This window comes from Haliotis asinina, chromosome 16 (assembly GCF_037392515.1).
Source record: "Haliotis asinina isolate JCU_RB_2024 chromosome 16, JCU_Hal_asi_v2, whole genome shotgun sequence".
Taxonomy (NCBI): domain Eukaryota; kingdom Metazoa; phylum Mollusca; class Gastropoda; order Lepetellida; family Haliotidae; genus Haliotis; species Haliotis asinina.
Genome location: NC_090295.1, coordinates 45,390,116 through 45,412,200, shown reverse-complemented (window position 1 = coordinate 45,412,200; position 22,085 = coordinate 45,390,116). Strand labels below are relative to the sequence as shown.

Here is a 22,085-nt window from a genome sequence, read left to right as displayed (position 1 = left end):
CAATGTATTGTATAATGGACCTTGTATGGTGATACAATACTCCATTACTATATCATTACACCACTACTAGACAGGCACTTTTATCACTGGAATTTCAATCAGTAACTGTAAATTCTAGTAACTAAATCCTATCATTTATGGGTCAGTGCACATGCTATATCAACACAAGACTTGTCAAAATGGGATATTTTATTGAGAGGATGTAGTACATACAACAGAAAGCAAACATGAGGACCTGATAAGGTTAGCACTGTATTAGCCAGGAGTGATGCAAGATTTGTAAGGGCAACAATCCTACATTGGAACACAGATCTACACAGCCTAGCCTTGAAACCACCTCACATCATGATAACTGGATACTGTCAGACACACAGTGTACTGGGAAACAATATGGGAACTTATGATTTCAACGTTCTTCCTTGTTCAACTAAACACTGCCCACTGAACAACCCACTATATTCAACTACCCTGAAATACTTGGCCACAGAGAGTAATGCTGATGCAAAATGTTCAACAGTGGAGGTGATGTATTTTACCCGTTTCAAAAAGGCATCCACAGTTACCTGTTGTGGAAACAGAATCCAGTCATGGAGATTCCTGATGGTGGCCACAAGACCTACTGCAATGTTACTGTAAAAGCACTTGACATTTTCACCTGTAGATAAAACTTCAACATACAGCTGTTGCCCACTTTCACTGTGCAACTACGTGCATCCATTCATAACAATGGTATAACAACAGTATAGCTATATAACCAGTGATATATACAGAGAAAGTTTCACAAGAAATGAGCCAATATTGTCAATCGGTGCCATTTTCATTGGCATCAGAGTCACATCAAAGTCTAGTCACTTCTTCAAATTGAATCTTAGGTTGTTGTACCAAGACACGATTCTTCAATCATTCTGATGGAAACAATAAATAACTATGTACCAACATGAGTTCTAAACAAAACGTTGGTAACAAAATATACAACAGTATAACAGATGAAACTAAGACATCAACGAAACACTTCCTGAATGTTATCCTGTCTCTGGGCACCAACCAACCAGCTGATGTAGCTGAACTTCAAGGAGGTGACAGTCACTTCTCTCCATAGGACATGTTAATATGGCACATTCAAAAAGCAATTGAAATTAGGAGGCTGCAAACTATAGAGTCGTTCTTGCGCTGAGCATTTTGAATCAAACAGTTCACTTTATGCCTCTGGGCGGCGGAACTTGGCTCCAGCGTACTTTGCATTTGCGCCGAGTTCTTCTTCAATACGAAGGATCTGGTTGTATTTTGCTAAACGTTCAGATCTGCATGGAGCTCCAGTCTTGATCTGAAACAAGTACAGGCATTAGACAAATCAAGGAGCATGGTTATGTTACAAACAGACAAAACATCACACAATGAGCAGCTCCTGACAAAGGGAAGTAACTCAGTACAGTGTAATGTGCACCTCAGACCATCAACTTCCTATGTCAGAATGAACAAAAGTGGTCAAAATTCAAACAAGACAATTCTGTCGCTAGCTGCACAAAATGTTACAATGTAACATCTTCTTTCCAAACTTCCATTTTCAGTACTCCTAATCATAAAAATTCTTAAAAAGTACATTCTAAAATCAAAACGTTATCACTTATAGTGATAAAAACTAAAAGTATGCTCTCATCAGCTCAGGAGGGTAATTGTGAAAGTTTTGAGCACTAACTAGAATAGAAGTAGGTTTTACCTGTCCTGTGCAAAGTCCAACAACGAGATCAGCGATGAATGTGTCTTCTGTCTCTCCACTCCTGTGAGACACCATCACGCCCCAGCCAGCATCCTGAGACATCTTACACCTGGTTTCACACAACAAGCTCAGTGACTGACTGACTGTTCTAGCAGTGGGGTGTTTGTGTGATTAGCAAGGGGGTGGGGGAAAGAGAGACAAAAGAGAAAAGAGAAAAGAAAGAGAGAGAGGAGAGGAGTGGTAGTGGTGGAATGAGAGACGAGGTAGGACTGGTGTTGATTGAAACAATTATTTTTTTCTTGCTCACTGGTTCAAAACCTACATTTTTCTCTAAAATGTACAGTTGAACAATATTTTGCACGCTATATTATTATGGGGCAGGACAGCCAATATCAATATTACACAATTTTGTTATGAAATCTAATGCAAATCATTTTCAATATTTCCAAGTTGTTTTTTACAAACAGTATTTCAAATACTTGTCAGGTAGATGAACATATGGAGTGAACAGAGATAAACGAGCTATTAGCCAGTGCAGTGACCTGAAATTCTTATCATTTTCATAACTACACAGTACTTTTCACAAACTTGTCTGTGATCTACTCTTGTAAAGCAACTTACGCCTGAATAGATTCCGATACAGTTCCAATCTGGTTGACTTTGAGCAACAGGCAGTTGCAGGCCTTAATATCAATGCCCTTCTGTACACGCTTTGGGTTGGTCACCAACAAGTCATCACTGTCATCACAAACGGCAAACATTAACAGTGCACACACAGGGAAGAAAACATTTAGCTCTTGCATTCAAAAACATGACTCGTCAACATTTTAGGAAATGAAACAAATGATGCATTTCATTTTGTCATTGTACCATCAAGGACCACCTTTTAGCATGAAATCATTTTGATCTGTTCTGAAACGAAGAGAATGTGTGAGATGGGGATAATACTGCATGGATTTCAAGTTATATCTCAGGGTGGCAGTTTAATGATCAAGGAAACGCCATATCTCTGACAACTAGACAAGCCAAATAGTCAGAATGAGAGACCTAATGCACCTCATGGCCATGGTGGCCTCCATGTGAACCTTGTCAAAGTGGAATCTCAAAGTGCAACACGGCACTAAGTAGATTAATGTGGAAGTGATATGAGAAGTATAGTCATGTCTCACTTGAGATTACACAAAGCATGTGGATTCCAGCTTAGAATAGGTCCCTAGCATTTGCATCATAAGAGATGCCTGTAAGGATGATATGCCCGTTTCACAAAGCAGTTATTGTGCTCTAACTATCATAAGTCTTGGTTTAACTCCGGAGTTAAAGTTCATTTTGTGAGTGAGCGAGTTGGGTTTTACACCACTTTTAAAAATATTCCAGCAATATCACGGCATAAGAAATGAACTGCACACATTGTATCCATCTGTGGGTCTTTGGCATGAAGAATGAACCTTTTCACTACTATGCTACCTCATAAAACTCAAGGTTGCTGAAGGCCTATTCTACCCTGGACCTTCACAGGTGTACAATCTTACATATAACTGAAGAAACAGTGCAGCTTTGAAAAGAACTAAGCATACATACCCTACAACTTGGAAGTCAACAGATCCTGTGAACTTGGTATAGGCCTCCCAGTCATCTTGGTCAAAGGGATCCTCAATGGAGACAATTGGGTAATCTTTAGCGAAAGATTTGTATAGATCAGCCAGCGCATCAGATGACAACTGGAATATAGGAATAGAAAAGACTTAAAAAAGGGACTGAAATTTGGAAACAGATAGCTGAAGGACGAATACACTGTTTTTAAAATACAATAAAACCTGATATCATTTGTTGTCATTTGGATGCCAATGAAGTGGGCACCCGTTGAAGCACTGGATTAATGAATCAACAGTTAGTGAATTTACAGAGTTACAAAACTGGCTACAGCTAACTACAGTTCAAATACTGGTTTATTGGGGTCCAGATTAACTCTGCCTGGATATGTTAAATATAATGGTGGGATGTGGAACTGGTGGTTTGGCTGACCTGGCATTCAAGTTTTCGCAATAAAATCTCAACGGAAACCAAGCTGCGCTGATGCATTGCTTACCAAATCTGGTACAACCGAAATCTATGTTCGAGTGAGATGTGTTTCTGTTCTTGGAAACATCAGTCTAAGTAAACTTAGTCTCAGTGTATTTCGTTAAACTCCACCACTGAGTGAGTGAGTGAGTTTAGTTTTACGTCACACTTAGCAATATTCCAGCTATATGGTGACGGTCTGTAAATAATCGAGTCTGGACCAGACAATCCAGTGATCAACAACATTAGCATCGATCTGCGCAATGGGGAACCGATGACATGTGTCAACCAAGTCAGCTAGTCTGACCACCCGATCCCGTTAGTCGTCTCTTACGACAAGCATAGTCACCTTTTATGGCAAGCATGGGTTGCTGAAGGCCTATTCTACCCCGGGACCTTCACGGGTATCCACCACTGAGTCTAACAAAACCTAGTAGAAGGTCGCGTCAGGTAACCTTTGAGCGACCAGTGACCGTCCAATCAAACGCGAGACGGTTAAATAGATTTAACCAATTAGACAATGGCTACTATTTAGGGATAGGAGGGACTTTCAAAATATTCAGGTCACTGACACAGATCTCTCCACAAACAAAAATCCGCATATAACAGTTATTTGACCTGCAGTATATACGCTTTGGGGTTTCTGTTGACATGGTTACCATTAGCTAATATTTATGCAAAATAACATCCTTGAATATTTCCAAAACACTATTTTCAGCGACTGTTTACTCACCATTGTCATGTACGCTAAATAGCATTCGGAATCGTTCAGATACCAACCTTTTCAAGATAAAAAATTCAAAAGGTATGTGCAAATGTGCACTTTTGCGATTTGGTAAGCTGTGTTCTTATTGGTCAATCTCAAAGGATACCTGATGCGACCCCCCATTAGGTTTTGGTAGACTCAGTAGTGGAGGATAAGTTTACTTAGACTGTGGAAACACAGACTCTCAGTTTCCACTACCATTTGGCAAAGAGAACAAATCAGCAGTTACTAGTAGTATGAATCTGGATAAGGTAAAATCAGTACTTTAGTACACTATACTCTGGGGTATAGACAATTATGTGTCCAAACGGAGGCTGGAAGCAGGAGATTCATACTGCATATACCAGTCAATTTTTTAGCAAATTAAGTGAAGCATGCTGTTTGTTGCCAGTGTAGGATTATAACAGTATAAGCAAGTCCCTTGAACATCACAATAGCCGAAGTCACATTAATCCATAGGGCATGTTATATCACAGTACTGATAACTGATTCATGTTCAAAATTACATAACTGAATAAATTTGGCTAAATGTAAATCCATCTCTGCATTAAATAAGTTTGGTTTCGTTCAGCACAGAAATATGCTTATCCTGAAATACACTTAAAGAAACATGGACACAGTTCCATTCTTTGCTCCAGCCTTGATAATAACATGAAGTGACATCCAACAAGTCCTATATATTACTACTTCCTCCCATGTTTTAACAATGAACAGTCCAGCTATATAATGAAAAGCATCAACAGCAGCCATGATAACAGCCATTTCTGACAATGGAACACATACCCACTCATCAGGGTTAGAGTCTTTGCTCTTGAAGTTGAGATCGTATTTCTTTTCCTTGCAGAACTCAGATGCAGCTATGTCCATGCCGATCTGGATCTTCCCAGTATAGCCAGCATTTTCAATGGCAGTCTTCACTAGCTCCAAGCCTGAAAACAAACAACCACTTGAGTCAGGAAAACAGGCAATCATGCTTGTAATCATTTGGTCAGTATTAATTAGTTTGGGCAACATCATCAAATCTGCTGGGGCTTGTAACATGCACACCAGATTTACATGTACAGTCATCCCTCACCATAACATGGGGCTTGGGGTTAATGTATGCTACGAGACATCTGCGTTACACATACCACAAAATATACACAAAGCAAAATTGTCTTTTGCATGTGCATAGCATAACTGACATTTCATGTCTTGTACTCAGTCAAAACTGTCATTTCATCATATTGCCGGAAAAATTTAAGTTTCAGACAGTCTGACTAAAAACTATTTACTTCGAATGGTACATGACACTTTGATCACAAAAACAATATGTTTGCAATTAATTGTCAAATGAAGCCCTTGAATGACAAAGGGTAATGAGATTGTGGTAGCTGAGAATAACAAGAAAACTGTCATTGCAGTATAAGTAAAAACCAGACCCTCATAAACACAGTTATGATAAACAGTACATGTATGCAGTGAGGCCAAACAAGCATGCCATTTCATGCACGTTTCCACCAATGATAATGTAAACAGGTACTAATGAATGAAAATTTATGATACAGGATGCAGTGTTTTCCGACATAGAAAGCTTGAACTTTCTGTCCAGTAAGTGGCATTTGGGCAAGTGTATTATACATATAACAGGGCATATATGCAGATCTACTATACCTTCTTTGTTTTCAAGGATGTTTGGTGCAAATCCACCCTCATCACCAACATTGCAAGCTAGAAAGAAAAATATACATAACCTTACAAATATATAAACCAGTATTATACAGCAGCCTTGTTTTAATGGAGTCTATTCATCTTAACATGCTTTGTAACATACATGGCTATCCTCTTTATTGTGCTTTGTATGGCATCAAGTACTGAAGATACCTAGTGTGCCTTTGACTACCCACAATTAATATTTCTAAGGTCCAACACGTTTTCCTTTGAATATTTCTTCAACGTCAGTCTTAATAGTAAGTTTAGTTAATGGCTGCTTTCAACAGTTGTTTCAGTCATATAATAGCTGTGCAGGGGAAAAGGGAGTGCACACTGGTGCAATGTGAAAAGTAATTATTGGCTGTATGCATCAAACATTCGATCCAGTATGTGAAGAGCTACATGAATGGATAATCATCATCTGAAATCATCAAAAATGCAATGCAGGTTTACCACTCAGGTAATACATGTCGGCACAAAGTGGATTTTTGATGACACCCAAGGGTCAAAACTCTACACAGTGATTGACATCTGATATTTTCCAGACTGTTAACACCATGCTATAAGCAAACTTATTAATGCTACACACATTTTGTCCGTAATTTTCTAATACCAACCTCAAAACATCACTGATATTTCATTGAACTTTCTCCGCATGAACACCTGGAACATATGACCACAACACACTCACCATCCTGGCCATACTTCTTCTTGATCACAGCTTTAAGGTGGTGGTAGGTTTCTGTTCCCATCTTCATGGCTTCAGTGAAGGAACTGGCACCTAGACAGAACCATAATGTCATAATTATGGTGACAATTGCAACTATCCTGTTTTTGAAGAAGCCTATGGATGATGGTTAAAATGATCACAGCAGAGTTTCAGATTCATTCATGACTCAGTTACTGGTATCAAAAACATGGCAGAATGTCTCAAAATTTGATGAATACTGTAAACTCTCTTATTTCTGTGTCTTTCAATTTTCGTGAGTGATGGTCACAAAACTTTTTCGCGCCTTCTTATTTTCGCAAAGTGCTTGTTGACATATATCGGAAATTATCTCAGCCGTTAGCAGAGAAACTGATAACAAGGTCATTTTACTTCAGTTGCTAAGACCTTAACTATCCCCATGCGATGCTCTTCTTCCAGATCTCAAATTGTGGTAATTTCTATGGATACTGAAGAAAATAAATATGCTTCCATAATGAAAATACTGACAAATATAATACAGCATAAATACCTGAGATACAGATCTAATGGATACTTTACATGACAACATATTTTTCAAGCTAGATGCAGAATATTGATCAATAAATCTTTCATTCATGTGGGAGCCATGAAAAGACCAGTCACGTGACGAACATGTGATCTTATTACAGAGGGCATCTCTGAACATTACATGCAGGTGTGTGACAATTGAGTTGTTATGAAATAAACTGGTTTGTTGTGATCTAAAAACAAATGTAATGAAACGACAGACTCGCGAATCAGTATTATGAAGTCTGTACCAGCACTGTGGATTATGAAATGTCTCGACAAGCTGTCAAAACAGAAAGACATTGTTCTGAGAGGTGTGCGAAAAGCTAATATATTGTATGAACTATCAATAAGAGGATCAGTAAGTGACACGTGACTGAGCCATGTTATGTTGTTGACTTATCTGAATAAAGTGAATGATATATCTATACTATTATGTGTTTTCATGAAGTCAGATGCGAAGGTTACAAAAACTTGTCGGTTTACTAAATAGAAAATGTCCCAATGACATTTCTTTCCTGCAAAATGATTGCGTTGCTTAACATAGATTGAATGTGAATAATTCACCCATTTTCTAATGATAGAAAAACCCTTAACATTTTCAAAAAATGTCATACTGATGAATTAATTCTGAATGATGACTTTAATGAATGACTACGTCATACTCATTTTCGCACCCCGACCTGAGAAGAACCGGGTCAGAGTTGATCTTTAGTAACCTATGCTTCAGACAGATGCTTGAATGGCATTTAGAAGTTGGAAGGAAACATACCTTTACAACACGACATATCTGGGCTACTTCTTGTCCCTTCATCAGATTCACCTGATGACGGGGCAAGAAGTAGCCAAAACATGTCATGTGGTAAATATTAAAGAAGTTGTAAAATCCATACCATTCGTTGTCATGTAACCAATGTTTGTTGTACGAGGTGACCAATGGTATTGGTATGTCAGGCTTGCTGATAATGCAAGCCATTATTATGCTCATTTTTTTATGCCTGTTATGGATGACTGCCCTGCTCACCTGTGGGGAGGATCATGAACTCCTGCATGGCCAGCTTGTTGCCAGCGTGGGTGCCTCCATTGATGACGTTGAAGGCAGGGACTGGGAGGATAACTTCCTTCTTCCCAGCCAGGTCAGCAATGTGACGGTACAGGGGTATATTCTAACAGTAACAAACATACAGGCTTTAAAGATTTTGGTGATATTCATCAAATCCGGCATATTTTACAAATATATCTATAAATACTTTTTGTTATGATACAGCACAGAAAGAGTAAGTTTGCACATAAAGTACTTTTGAGTTGTATCATGGCTACATGGCAAGGAAATCACGTACTGCTGCTGATTTTATGCATTTACCACTTTACTAAAAAACATGAATAGTGCTAACAAACCTATAACTCCATAGAAACAAAACAGAATTCAGGCCCATGTTTATAGATTTCTTGAATGCAAAGCATTCCTTATACAGGCCCACCAGTATCCCTAGTCACCACCCATCACTGAATGTCATGATTTACAACACAGTGATTGTAATTGATGCTTGTACTCTCTGGCCAAGCAGACCTTTTACCTTCACATTACTTTCAACATGAAATCTGAGGACACCTCAAAGTTCGCCAAAAGGTTTAGCACACCTGACCACCTGATACTGGTTCTTGTTAAAATCAAAATCTTCTTCAGAGTTTGATCTGGGTGCAGTTTATAATTACCTTAATCACAGCAAAAGCCTAAGCAAAAGCCTAGCAAAAGCTACCACAAACATGAATATACACTGGATTCAGAAATGACTGGTTGTATAAATCATCATCAACCATATAACTGCACAACCATTTCAGGTCTGATTTGTCCAATTCTGTTCACAAATGTTTTCAAGATACAGAAAATATATACGCTTGTGTGAATGTTTTGCTCACTAGCACCAGTTAGAACATTTTACGGAGGTGCCCTCAGATCTGTATTTGTAAGTTTTCATATTCATGACAGAAAATGATTTTTACATAATTAGCCTGATAACCTACCTTGGCAGCAGCTCCAGCCTTGCAGACAGCCAGTGATACTCCCAGCATAGCATTTGCCCCTAGTTTGGCTGAAATGACAGATCACAGACTTCAACATTTATCTTCTCTTAACTTCAGCCACATTATGTCAGATTTCAGATCCACTAGTGAGTGAGATTTACGCAGTAATAATCAATATTCCAACTATATGGTGGTGGTCTGTATACAATCAAGTTTGGAAAATGACAATCCAGGTATCAACAGCATGAACACTGATCTATGCAACTGGAATGCCATGACGTGTCAACCCAGTCAATAAGAATGACCACTGCAGTGTTCACGAACAGTGTCTGACCCTCTGATAAATCCTGCAGATTTGCCAACGGTCAGACAGAAGTCCCCAACCTGCTGCCCCCAGTGTCAGACTGATTATATCACAATAACTTTGTCTGAAGTTGTTATTTGTGGCATGAGTACACTTGTTCACTGTTTATAAATTTATGTGTAATGTTTGTCCTTATATAATGTTAATAATTTCAATGACAATTATGAGAAATGTTAAATCTGAAATGTGTGTTTAATTTTATTCTGTGGGTCCTGTGAATTTTCAGTGGGTCAGACATCTGAAACTTACAGGACCCAATGTCCTGTTACTTTGAAACACCTTTTGGGAACACTGAGTCCACCTGCCAAGTTTTTCTGTATGATATTAAACGGTTTTTGAGTTGTGCTCTGGAAACGAAGCCCATCCCTCCATTTTGAGACTAAGTCAGAATCGTTTCCATGGAAACTGAGAAAATAATAAATCACAAAAACCTGTAAACAGCAAAAGATTGATTGAAATATCTACCAAGTTTTGCAGAAAAATATTGAACGTTTTTTTTAGTTCTCTGGAAATGAAGCCTAAACACCAAAATCCATAGAAAAACAAAAATAAAAATGCCAAAAATCTGTAAATAGCAAAAGGAACAACCACAGATTCAGATTATTATATCTATCAAGTTTGGTCTAAAAAAATACTGAAAAACATTCTTGCAGTTGTAAGATCTATTTGATTTTTTATAAGTCTTATAGGTTAATTCGACAATGAAATGGAATGTTGACTCTTAACATGGTAAACTGCAGTAAACAAGTTGCACGTTCATATGCATTAGAGATATAGATTGAGAGCTACTTACACTTATTCTCTGTACCATCAAGTTTCAAGAGAAGCTCATCAACAGCATTCTGGTCTCTCAGGTCAATTTCCTAAAGAAAATTTATAGATGACGTAATTTTCTGAATAAAATCGATATTTTATACTTATCCTGTCTCATGCTTAATTGCTTGTCTCCCTTTTCTATTCAACGTTTAGTGGAACATCTGAAATCCCTTCACATTCCCTTCTTCAAAAGTGGATGTAAAATCATACTCACCCACGCGTACCCTCCCTGTCCTCCATATATTGGCGCCAATATTGGCCACGTGACTGGCTATATTTGTCACTCTCTCATTTGCCTAACAGAAATATGGTGTGGGTGACATGGGGTCCCTATACGGCACTTTTCTCTTTTTTTTTAAACTTTTTTATTTTCTCTGGACTTTTATCCAAACCTAGCTGTACATGGTTTGGGGGTCTGTAAATTTATTTGTATGATGCAAAAAGTTTGTGTATATTATGTGTTTTCAACTTGTAATCAAGGTTAATACTTTGTTTACATTTTGAAGAAGGGAACTTCAAGGGATTTCAAGTGTTCCACTAAACTTCAAGTAGAGGAGGGAGACAAGCAATTAAGAATGAGTCTGGATATGGAAAAATAACTATTTTCCTTCCATCCATCCCACTGTAATAATAGATTGTATTTGTTGTATTTTCCCTCCCACCCAGCCCTTTCTTCATTAAGCAAGTCCAGATTTCCTCAGATATTGAATCTCTCTTCTAAGTATGAGCTTATTTTCAATTTGAAAGGAATATATACTGCACAAAAATAGTTAGGGATTAATGTAAATTTTGAAATTATGAATAGTGATCTATCTATTCACTGACACACTGATGAATTTTCAATCATGAAAATGCCAACACCCCTAACTTTTTTGTCCAGTATATATTCGGAAACTAAGCATAATTTCAGGGTTCCACTTGACCAGTCCATGTGATCCCCTTTGAGCCAAGTCCCAGTAGTTAGGCATTTCTGTAGTGTTTTGGGTATTGGTACGATATGGTGAGAAATCAACCAATCCTTCCCCTCTCTCTTTCAATATCTCTTTCAAAGTATAATAAACCACAGCATTCAATAACAAAACATGGATAAAAAAAAACTTACTTTACCGACAAACTCCTTGGCAATTATATTGTTGACATTGTTTACAGCATTAGACACACCTGTGCAGATAGAAAAGACAGTTTCACAAATATTCATGTTTGTTCAAACTTCGAGATACAGTTGATAGACTTTGCCTAGATATTGTATGGACAGTTAACAGCAGTCATCCTCCTGCACTGACACAAGACGTGTCCATCTGTTCTATCAGCCATTTGTCATGCCCTGATGAAGCATTAAAACTGCACATTATTTTAATGGTTTTGTAATCAACTTTTCCCCATCGTCAATTAAAAAACGTCAGATTTCAGATACCGTTGTGTTTTATCCGTCTTTTGTGCACTTACACAAATTTTGAGTTATTTAATCATTTGGTGTTCTCTCCAAACGGACTATATTGCCCGTCCCTTAAGGACATCTTTTAACCAGTGATCCATTGGGACTCCAGTTATAAGTTCCTTGATTTCCATGCTTGTTACAACACAGGATAAAAGATCTGGTCACCTAGTAGGTGGATGTGTTTTTAATATGCCCTGATGAGATGATCTCCATCAGATCAATCAATGGTTTGACCTGTTAACACGTGTTTTAGGTCCCTGTGATAAACATAGAATATTGCTGATTGGTGTGAAAAAAAAACACACCAAAACTCTTACAAGCATGGCTTCCAAGTTCGTGTTTTCTGAGATCTCAATTTGTACACTGTTGTACGCACAAACTTACCTTTTCCATGGTAATCTCCCTTTATCTTGTCCCTCATCTCAAGAGCTTCATAGATACCTGTGGAGGCACCACTTGGTACAGCAGCACGGAACAGGCCTGATGACAACGGCAACATTCTTTAGATTAGTTCATGAAGGCCCACATGGACTGGTTGACTGTATGCCATTCAAAACTCGTAGGTCTGACTCATAGTCATAATATCACCCACTGGTTTATTTGAAATAGGCTACATACAAGTTCCAGTCATATTGATTCATTTTTGTCAATACTGTAAACAGCAAAATTAAACAACATGAAAAGAAAATTAAAAAATACACTTACTGGTAGTCATACATAACTAGGGCAGTGTTTGCACTTCTTTGACTGTTACGACTATATTCAAACTTATTCGAAGGTTTATTGCATGGACAACGTAACAAAACAGGGGTAGAAATAACTAACATTTCTACGGCCAAATGAAAAAAATGTTCTTCCAATTACATGTCTCTAAAATTTAGGGTAGGTAGGTAGGTAATATTATCACAAGAATTCAAGGGTCTGTTGGGTAATTGAAACCACAACAGTTTTTCTTAGGCTCAGTGTACCTTAGTACAGTGGTACATGTGAAGTCACTTGCCATGATTATTTTGCCACTATACTGGCCGATTTTCTTGTGGATTTCTAAAACAACATAATTAACACTGGAAAGTCAACTGGACACAAGAACAGAGTGATATACAAATTTTCTGCAGGAAAAAAAACTTACTGCACTTGGATGTTTGACGTGTTATATCCATTCCTGCAAAATTAGTATGTGTGCTGATGATTTGAATGTTGATGTGTAATGTTATACAAACCATTTTCATTCCTTAGGTCAACTTCAACAGTAGGATTGCCACGGCTGTCAAATATCTGTCTGGCGTGAAGAGAGGTGATTGGCATCTTGTTTGATGATTTTGAGTGTTCTGCAATATCAACAGGATCCAATGTTTGCAGTTGAGTTTGGTGTTCTGCGTAATTAGCGCAAATTAGTTCACATTTATTTTAAATTAAGTGCAGTGATCATAAACCTTCTGTAAAGATTTGTTGTAATATTAACTAATTTAAGACAGTGAGCTCAGCAATAAACAGCAAATCATAAAAATCAAAGTTATGATTTTTTTCAAACAAGGACCAAACAAAGTTGAAAGAGGTTCACAGATTAATCTGAAACTTATTTTCACATTTAAAATTGCCTAAATGGTCTTATGAATAGCTGAGGCTTCATCAGAAGAAGTTGGAGTTAGTTCTAATTGATTCTAACCATAAGTATGAACCTTGCTTTTCTTCTTTCTCATCCAACAGGTAATGGCAAATCCATCAATATATACTAATTATGTGGATAACAATTTCTGTATTTTGTAAGTGTGAATCTGAAACACTGAACTCCCAAAATAAAAAAGCCATCAGTAAAGTTTGCCTATAATGTACTTTTAAGCTTCTAAAATGACACTGAAAGAAGTGACATTGTGGATGAAATAGCTGACATTGCATCAGAAACTTCCAAAACCCTAACGGATTAGTTGTGCACTCATTTTATACTTTTCATGACGACAACCTTTAACATCTGAATTATGACGGTATTTTATTAATACTGTAAGAGGCTTTGAAATATCAGGGCAGTATGAGGCCTGTGCAAATGCCATTTCCATAATTGACGAAAACAATAATGAATTTGAATTCGCTAGATTGAAAAATGTGGCCCCAAATATGTTGCTTTCTATGAATTTGACATTGAAGAAAATACTGCATCACATCTCAAATATATTTCGCTGGGATTGACATGACATTGGTTCATGGTCACACATTGACTCAGACGGTGACACGCCAGTCATACTTAAGATATTCGATATCTTTCAAAACACATAAACTAAAGAAAATGTTATGCTTCAAACATTTAGTTTAATTCTTCCTGAGATTTTCTGAATGCTTCTGAGTTAATAGCACTAAGACTATAACGCAAACGCTCATACAAACCTTTGGAAAAGCTGCGTCCTTTAAGCACCCGGCGAAGAATTAGTCGACCTTGAAACGCGACCTTGATCCTCATTGATGGTCACCGAAATCTCGAGTCACCGAGACATGCAAAATAGACATTTTTATTTTATTCCACACAGAACAGGGTTTGTCAGCACATTCAAGTCAAATTATGAGATAGTTATACAAAATAAAAGAAAAATAACATAAAGCGCCCTCTTGTGACTAAACCGGAAACCAATATGGAAGTAGGAGGTTACTGTTTATTGATGTGTTGAATTACTTTACAGCTTCGAGTGGCAATGGATAATTGCAGCGTTCTGTGCTCATTACTTTGATGTTAGGTGATCTTGTGAATTATAACTATGAAGCCAGCAGTTGATTTTAAAGAATGTCTGAAGGATTCCCCCAAATTCCGGTAAGTTCTGAGAAAGCAGGTGTCTATCACAAACACTGTACTTCAATGTCAGAGTAATGTATCGTGCTTGTGACAGATCATCAACTTCGGTGACAATTTTTTGGTCAGTATTTTCTCATTCCCAGTCCTTGTAACGCTCCCACAGAAACATACAGCAGATTTTCACACCCATTTGAGTTATTGTTATAAAACATGTTTGATCTGTTAGTTTTATTTTCTGTTCATATCGTACACATTGCTTATGAATCACAATGATTCAATACCCTAGTCTCTTGGTCGTAATTTTTGTATGGAAGCTGTTGACAAGGTCGTGTTTGCATGATTTGCACACATTAATTTACCGCTTTTAATGTGGAAGATAATTCGTTGAAATTTTGTGTTTGCTCCAAGAGACAAGTCCTTATTTATGCCAAGAAAAAATAATTGTCAACTTATAAATGTTGTAGACAAATTATTTGGGAGGTAAATTGATGAGTAGACAATATCTCCTTCTTAAGATTTGTTTGTTCATTAGTGACAGTATTTGTTTACTTCTTTTGGATCACTCATTCAAAATATTTCAGAAGGTCCATAATCATTGCCTTCAGCTTTTTAAGGGTATTGACAAGCACTCTATTTGAATTACACACTGACCATGTGTTTGGTAGTATAATCATCTAACATACAGGTCATTATCAGCACTGGCAATCACTATAGGGTATTGCCTATTTAAAGAGCAGTCATATGGATCGGCAATTCTCTGAAATTGCACCTGAAGCTCAAGGTTAATTACTTAATCACATTGATAGCCGGAATGTGTGATTAGATTGATAGTGAAGCAGGACTGCTGCCTGTCAGCATTCCACAGTTTGCTGATGTGTATTGCATGAATATACAATCTCTTTCTGTAGATAAGGGGACTGTAGAAATGTTTGTTTTGGAACATCAGTTATTTTTCTGGGTTTTTTTTTTTAAATCAAATTGTCTCCTTCCAGGATGATCACAGATTAATCAATTTTGGGATAGATATTTTTGCTAGGTATAATAGCAATAACATTTGACACTCAAGACTATTTGTAATTTGTCTTGATAGGATTTCCTTTGTTAATATGCAAGATGGCTTTCTAGCAGTGCACGTTTGTATGTTTTTGCCTCTGTGAACAGTATGATAACATAAATCATGATATATTAATATCAAAAGCCATCATTGGACTATTAATGATGTAACTTCCTGCTCTAATATTTTGGTCTTTTGATTTCTGCTAAGTTACTTTTTCAGACACTGAAAGTATTTTGTAACTCATTCAGTCACTTGTTCAAGCAACAGCTGATTACATCTGTCATCATCACTGTAGGTACCCTTGGCTGCAAATTGCAAATGATGGTGGCTTGTTGCTCATGCTTTCAGTCAATGGACTTTACCAATCTCAGATTGCCATGACCTAGACTAACACCTAGTCTCTGAAATGAACATATTTTACCGAAAATAAAAAAAAAATAAAATTAAAATCAACAATGCAATAAAATTGAGCCCTGAGACTTTCTCCCGTGTCAGAAACTGTACATGTGGTACTCTAGACATACCACACATTCTAGACTTACATGGGCTGCATTTGGTATATTTGTTTCAGGGTCTGCATGACACATTAGCCATGACCATTAGCATATTAGAACCAAACACATTTGGAAGTGTAATTGTAGGACAGGTTTCCAGTGTTCACGTTGGTGTTTCAAAGTAACAGGACATTGTAAGTTTCAGATGTCTGTCTGACCCAATGAAAATTCACAGGACCCACAGAATAGAATTAAACAAATATTTCAGATTTATCATTTCTTGTAATTGGCATTGAAATTATTAACACTGTATGATAACAAACATAAGATTTCTAAGCAACAAACAAGTGTCACATGCCACAATTACCAACTTCATACAAAGGCATTGTGAAATATTCAGTCAGACACTGGGGCTGGTGGGTTGGTGACTTCTGTCTGACCACTGGCGAATGTGCCAGATTTGTCAGAGGGTCAGACGCTATTCGTGTACACTGTGTTTCTACTCTGTATGAAATATGCATCCTAAAGAGTGTCAGTGCAAGTCTTGCTTTTATCATGATTCTGATGCAAGTCCTTCTAGATAGTTGTGTTGGATCAATATCCAGTAGGTGCATATGAAAGCTTGTAGTATTATTGACATTTATGGAGGGAGACAGTTGTCTTTTCCTATACACAATAATCTATTTAAAAAGCAAATAACATAATTAGGACAGTTTTTATGATGTCATTATCTTTGGGCAGTGAAGACTTTGCTGGTTAGAGGCATCTTCATCTGTCACATTTTTCTTGTCCTAATGACAAAATCAATCGGTTGGTAGGAGTGTTCTAATGCATCAATGCTATCCCAGTAGCCTGGGGCTAGTAAGAATAGATTAGAACCAATGAAATGCTGATGGACACTTTCTGGGATATTGAGATGGTTGTTGTATTTTCATCTCAAACTGTTTAATGCTGGTCCTTCTTTTCCTGAATCACTCTCATGTTAGGGTAGAATAGGCCTTCAGCAACCCCTGCTTGCCATAAAAGGTGACTGTGCTTGTAAGAGGCGACTAACAGGATCGATGGTGAGACTCGCTGACTCCGTAGAAACATGTCATCGGTTCCCAATTGTGCAGATCGATGCTCATGTTTTTGATCGCTGGATTGTCCTATCCAGACTCGATTGTTTATAGATCGCCGCCATATAGCTGGAATATTGCTGAGTGCGGCGTAAAACTAAACTCACTCACTAACTGTCATGGTCCATGACAGCCTTCTTGGAACTGTTCAGTCCTAAAATTTCTTTTTTCAGTTCTGGGGAACACTACAAAAATGGGCTTCACACATTGCGCATGCGGGGGAGTCAACACCAGGGTCCTTGGCGTGGCAAGCGAACACTTTACCCACTAGCCTACCCCCATGATACCTGTCAGCAGTGTTACTTGTTGGGGTCTTAGTTCAAGCCTGAATAACGTGGTGTATGTCGGTTGTCACTTGGAGTGACAGGGCAGTCAATAAATATCACACTAAACTGGTATGCCCCATGTAATGTGACAATACTCTGCAGCTGATAATGGTTCCAGTGTTGGTAAATGGTCATTGGACTTCTCTGAGATGTGTAACATGATAGGTGGTCTAGTGATTGTGTTCACAGTAAAATAATGTTTTGATACCATTTGAGCTGTAGATCTGTCAGCAAGGTTTCCATGTTTGAATAGTACTCCACTGGGAGCTATTTATCTAATAAAGTTATGAAAACGACAGTGGCATGGTATGTTTTGTAAATGGTCCCATGTCACAGAGGTCAACAACTCAAAGTGTAGAGATAGCAATCACAAAGGTTTGATCTACGTTTATCATTGTAGTTGACAATGTATCATAAAGTATCGTGCCTTTCCTATGATGTCATAGAGGAAGAGGTAGGGCAGTCAAGTGTTTAACTATAAAGCCTGGTTCGATTCTCCAAGTGGGTACAATGTCTAAAGCCAGTATCTGGTGTCCCTGGCCAATAAAATATTGCTAAAAGCAGTGGGATACCAGAAATGGGCTTCACACATTGTGTTGTTGTGAGGAATCGAACCTTAGGCTTCAACCTGATTAGCAATATAATTAACCTACCTCACCACTCCTTGAGTCAGTGAGAAAAGGTTTCATTTTGTAAAATTTGAAACTGAATGGAACTGACAGAAAATGTAAGCATAATATTTGTCTTGTTCAAATAGAACAAATATTTGAGGTATGAAATAGACCACTGCTGTGATGAAATCTCAAGTTTTTATTTCCGTTTCACTAAACAGTAAGACAGAATCAGCCTCCATTTCCTTTGTCCAGAGTAATTTTTCTTTTTGAATTTTTTGAAGAGTGTTAATTTCAGTTTTTGTAAACCAACTGAAAACAATTTGGCCTAACCTTGTACATGGGTGTATTTTATTAAGTATACAGGGATCACTCTGGAGCTAATATTCCGTAGGGGAAAAACTCTCTCTTAATGGGATCAATGGGATTCTGAAGAAATTATTGGAGATTTCTATAATTAATATTTACATAGTGTAATGCAAGCATGCATAAATAATGGGAATTTCTCCCTATGTCAAAATGTTGATGGGATATTTTGTATTTCACTTGGTAAAAATAGAAAAAACACCCTGCCCAAAGTGATCCCAGACTATAATGTATGTTGGTTTTGATATCCTAGCCATGTCCAGGCTGGTTTGAGATTAATGGAGATGATCAACAACCCTATAGTCAGGCCATTACTGGGATGGCAATGCTCATGGTGCTTGCTGACATTTCACACCATGCTGTTAGCCTATCGGAAACATAGTCATGATTGAGCTTGGCACACTGACATTTATAGGTAGGATTTGCACAGTGTTATAATAATCAGAAAATCACTTTGGTTTTTACAATTCAAATTTTGTGTTACATTGCTGCCACTAGGATCTTGTACTGAATTTTGTTTTGTTAATGGGAGAGTGGTCATTATATATGACCCCATTTAGTTTTAGGGCCTTTTACTGCAGGTTGTTATACACAGTTGTGTCTTTTAGTTGTGTCAGGATCTGCAGCAATGGTATCTGTTGTTTTAATGTCAGTGGTCTTCATCACTTTAGATACCCGTGAAGGTCCCGGGGTAGAATAGGCCTTCAGCAACCCATGCTTACCATAAAAGGTGACTATGCTTGTCGTAAGAGGCGACTAACGGGATCGGGTGGTCAGACTAGCTGACTTGGTTGACACATGTCATCGGTTCCCCATTGCGCAGATCGATGCTCATGTTGTTGATCACTGGATTGTCTGGTCCAGACTCGATTATTTACAGACCGTCGCCATATAGCTGGAATATTGCTAAGTGCGACGTAAAACTAAACTCACTCACTCACTCACTCATCACTTTAGACATTCCTTCTTGGACAAAAGCTAGCTTGTATGTTAGTTTGTTGTCTTTTCACACTGCTGATTTCGGGCTTGAAATAAACAGCCCTTGTCCATTCATTCCAGTGATTGATACTATGAGAAACAATCTGGACAGGACAATCACATAATGTACCGTGACATAATCAAGGTGTTCAAACAGGTTTCAAAATCAGACTTTAACATCCATTAAGTTTATGAGGTTAAGCTACATGAAATAATGATATTTCATCCTAGATAATGTGGTACTGCCCACTTCAAATGGCCCATAGATTATATCACCTTTCAGATCCAGCGTTACTTTCAAGTGTTACTTTCTGCCTGTTCTAAACCACAATCCCCACAGGCTTTAATCTAAGGTACTGAGTCGTCAGTCTAGTTGTCAACCAGTTTTGTACTTAGAAGCACCACCCTGACTAAGAGATTTTTTTTGGTATGAAATGGCTGAACCTTTTTAAACTGAAAGTAAAGCCCGTAAAAGGGGATTTTTTTACAGTGAAGCCTGCCAACACCAGCACCTATCTAATCTATGGGACTGTCCTGTTTAACATTTTGGTCCCATCATATTACAGCAATATCATGATCATTAAAATATTTCCAAATCCACCTGTCTATTTTGTATTTTGGCATGACTTTTCGGTTCCGACAAGCAGTTTTAAGTAATTAAGTGATTAACACTGTCTAAACCAGCATGCATAGCAGACTTGTCTAAACCAGATTATGTCCAGTCTGATCAAAACCAATAAACTGCTCTCAGCGATCTGGATAATCAGGAAGTAGTGATTGAACAGTTAATATTATTACAGCGGTTATCCTTTATGAACACTGGGGCATTGCTGTGGCCTTGGTTTTATTGACTGGTAAGTCACTTTGTGTATGCATGTGTCAATCAAAGAGACATAGATGACTTTAAGCCCCGCCTTTCAAGTTTGATTGATGGGTACTCACCTGAGGTGTCTTCAATTGTGACATCAACATTGTTTTAGTTTGTTGCACAATTACAAAGGATCAATAACTCTATAGATATAGAGAGACTCACGTGTGCATATTGCAGCCATGTTGGAAAATGATTCTAACAGTCTAATCTGGCACCCTGTCTAAACTGGCATTTTCTTTCCGTTCTTTGGGGTGCCAGTTTAGAAATGCTTCACTGTAAATGGTAATTTCAAAAAGATGCTGGTGACGTTATGTATTTCTGGCGCCAGTTTGACTTGGTCTCCATGACACCATGAATCAGACACTTGATAAAGTTATGCTTGAAGTGCGCTATCTCTGTCATTAGCAGTGATTTGGTTAGAATCATCAGTGTCTTTGTCGAAGAACTCGTTCCTGCTCAGTGCAGGTCTTTTCCCAGGTTAGTTTGATCATGTGGAAACTACAACTAACCATTTAACAAGTTCAATGTTTCACTGAGGCCTGACCTAGGCAAGTGGTGGGGTTCAATGTGTGAAGCCCATTTCTGGTGTACCCTGTCCCGATATTGCTGGAAAAATGCTAAAAGCGGCGTAAAAGCCATACTCACTTACTCAGGCATTCGGTCAGGTTGTCTCATATGAGAATGAACTTGCATCGCGACATGTCATTCACTGTGAACCTAGCGTATAATGGTGTATGCGAATCTTTCAAATCGATCCAGTTGTTTGACTATTGCATATCACACCTTTTTCATTGTTTATGAAATTGACATGGCATTACTTAAGAGTTTTGTTGTTTGTGATACCCATCCCTAGTCATGATGTTGCTGGAATATTGCCAAAAGCGGCTTAAACCTGAACGTTTATTTAAGTGTTTGCTTGTCACACCAATAGCCCATGTTCAATTACCCACATGGGAAAAATGTGTGAAGCCCATTTCTGGTGTCCACCACCTAGATATTGCTGGAATATTGCTAAAAGTGGTGTAAACCATACTCACTCACATGAGATGTTGCCATGGTTACATGTCTTGTAATTACTGGTAGAGATTCAACAGAATGGATGCAACAAAGCACACGGCCAAAAGTAGACCACTTTGTTTTTGACGGATGAGAACAACCTTACAAGCATTGTGTTTTACATTGTCAAAGCACATGCATGTGATCAGTAATCTCCTGCCCATACAACCAGAAGGGAACTCTGAATGTGATGGCATTGTTGCTGTAAATGATTACACAGCCTGTTTCCTGAAAATATTCTTCAGCTTTATCTGACAGATCCAGTAGTAATCTAGGCCAACATTTAGCAAAAATGAGT

At 37.9% G+C, this 22,085-nt stretch overlaps 2 protein-coding genes across 3 annotated transcripts in view; one reads left to right on the top strand and one right to left on the bottom strand.

Moving 5' to 3' along the window:
* Positions 1-174: 174 nt before the first annotated feature.
* LOC137268387 (enolase-like) lies at positions 175-14,754 on the bottom strand. The gene is made up of 14 exons (XM_067802953.1): positions 14,511-14,754; positions 13,352-13,459; positions 12,516-12,611; positions 11,796-11,854; positions 10,671-10,740; positions 9,514-9,581; positions 8,513-8,654; positions 6,925-7,014; positions 6,195-6,251; positions 5,325-5,470; positions 3,296-3,435; positions 2,339-2,455; positions 1,718-1,826; positions 175-1,324 (listed from the first exon to the last, which is right to left on the bottom strand). Exons 1-14 carry the CDS (start codon positions 14,581-14,583, stop codon positions 1,199-1,201), a joined length of 1,401 nt encoding a protein of 466 aa, XP_067659054.1. The 5' UTR covers positions 14,584-14,754; the 3' UTR covers positions 175-1,198.
* LOC137268379 (arf-GAP with coiled-coil, ANK repeat and PH domain-containing protein 2-like) overlaps positions 14,734-22,085 on the top strand; it is a 109,141-nt gene continuing 101,789 nt past the window's right edge. The window contains exon 1 of one of the 2 annotated variants that reach the window (XM_067802945.1): positions 14,734-14,928. In XM_067802945.1, coding sequence (XP_067659046.1) covers positions 14,876-14,928 — 53 coding nt within the window. In that variant the 5' untranslated portion in view covers positions 14,734-14,875. The remainder of the gene's footprint in view (positions 14,929-22,085) is intronic. The other variant, XM_067802944.1, reaches the window with a different exon arrangement.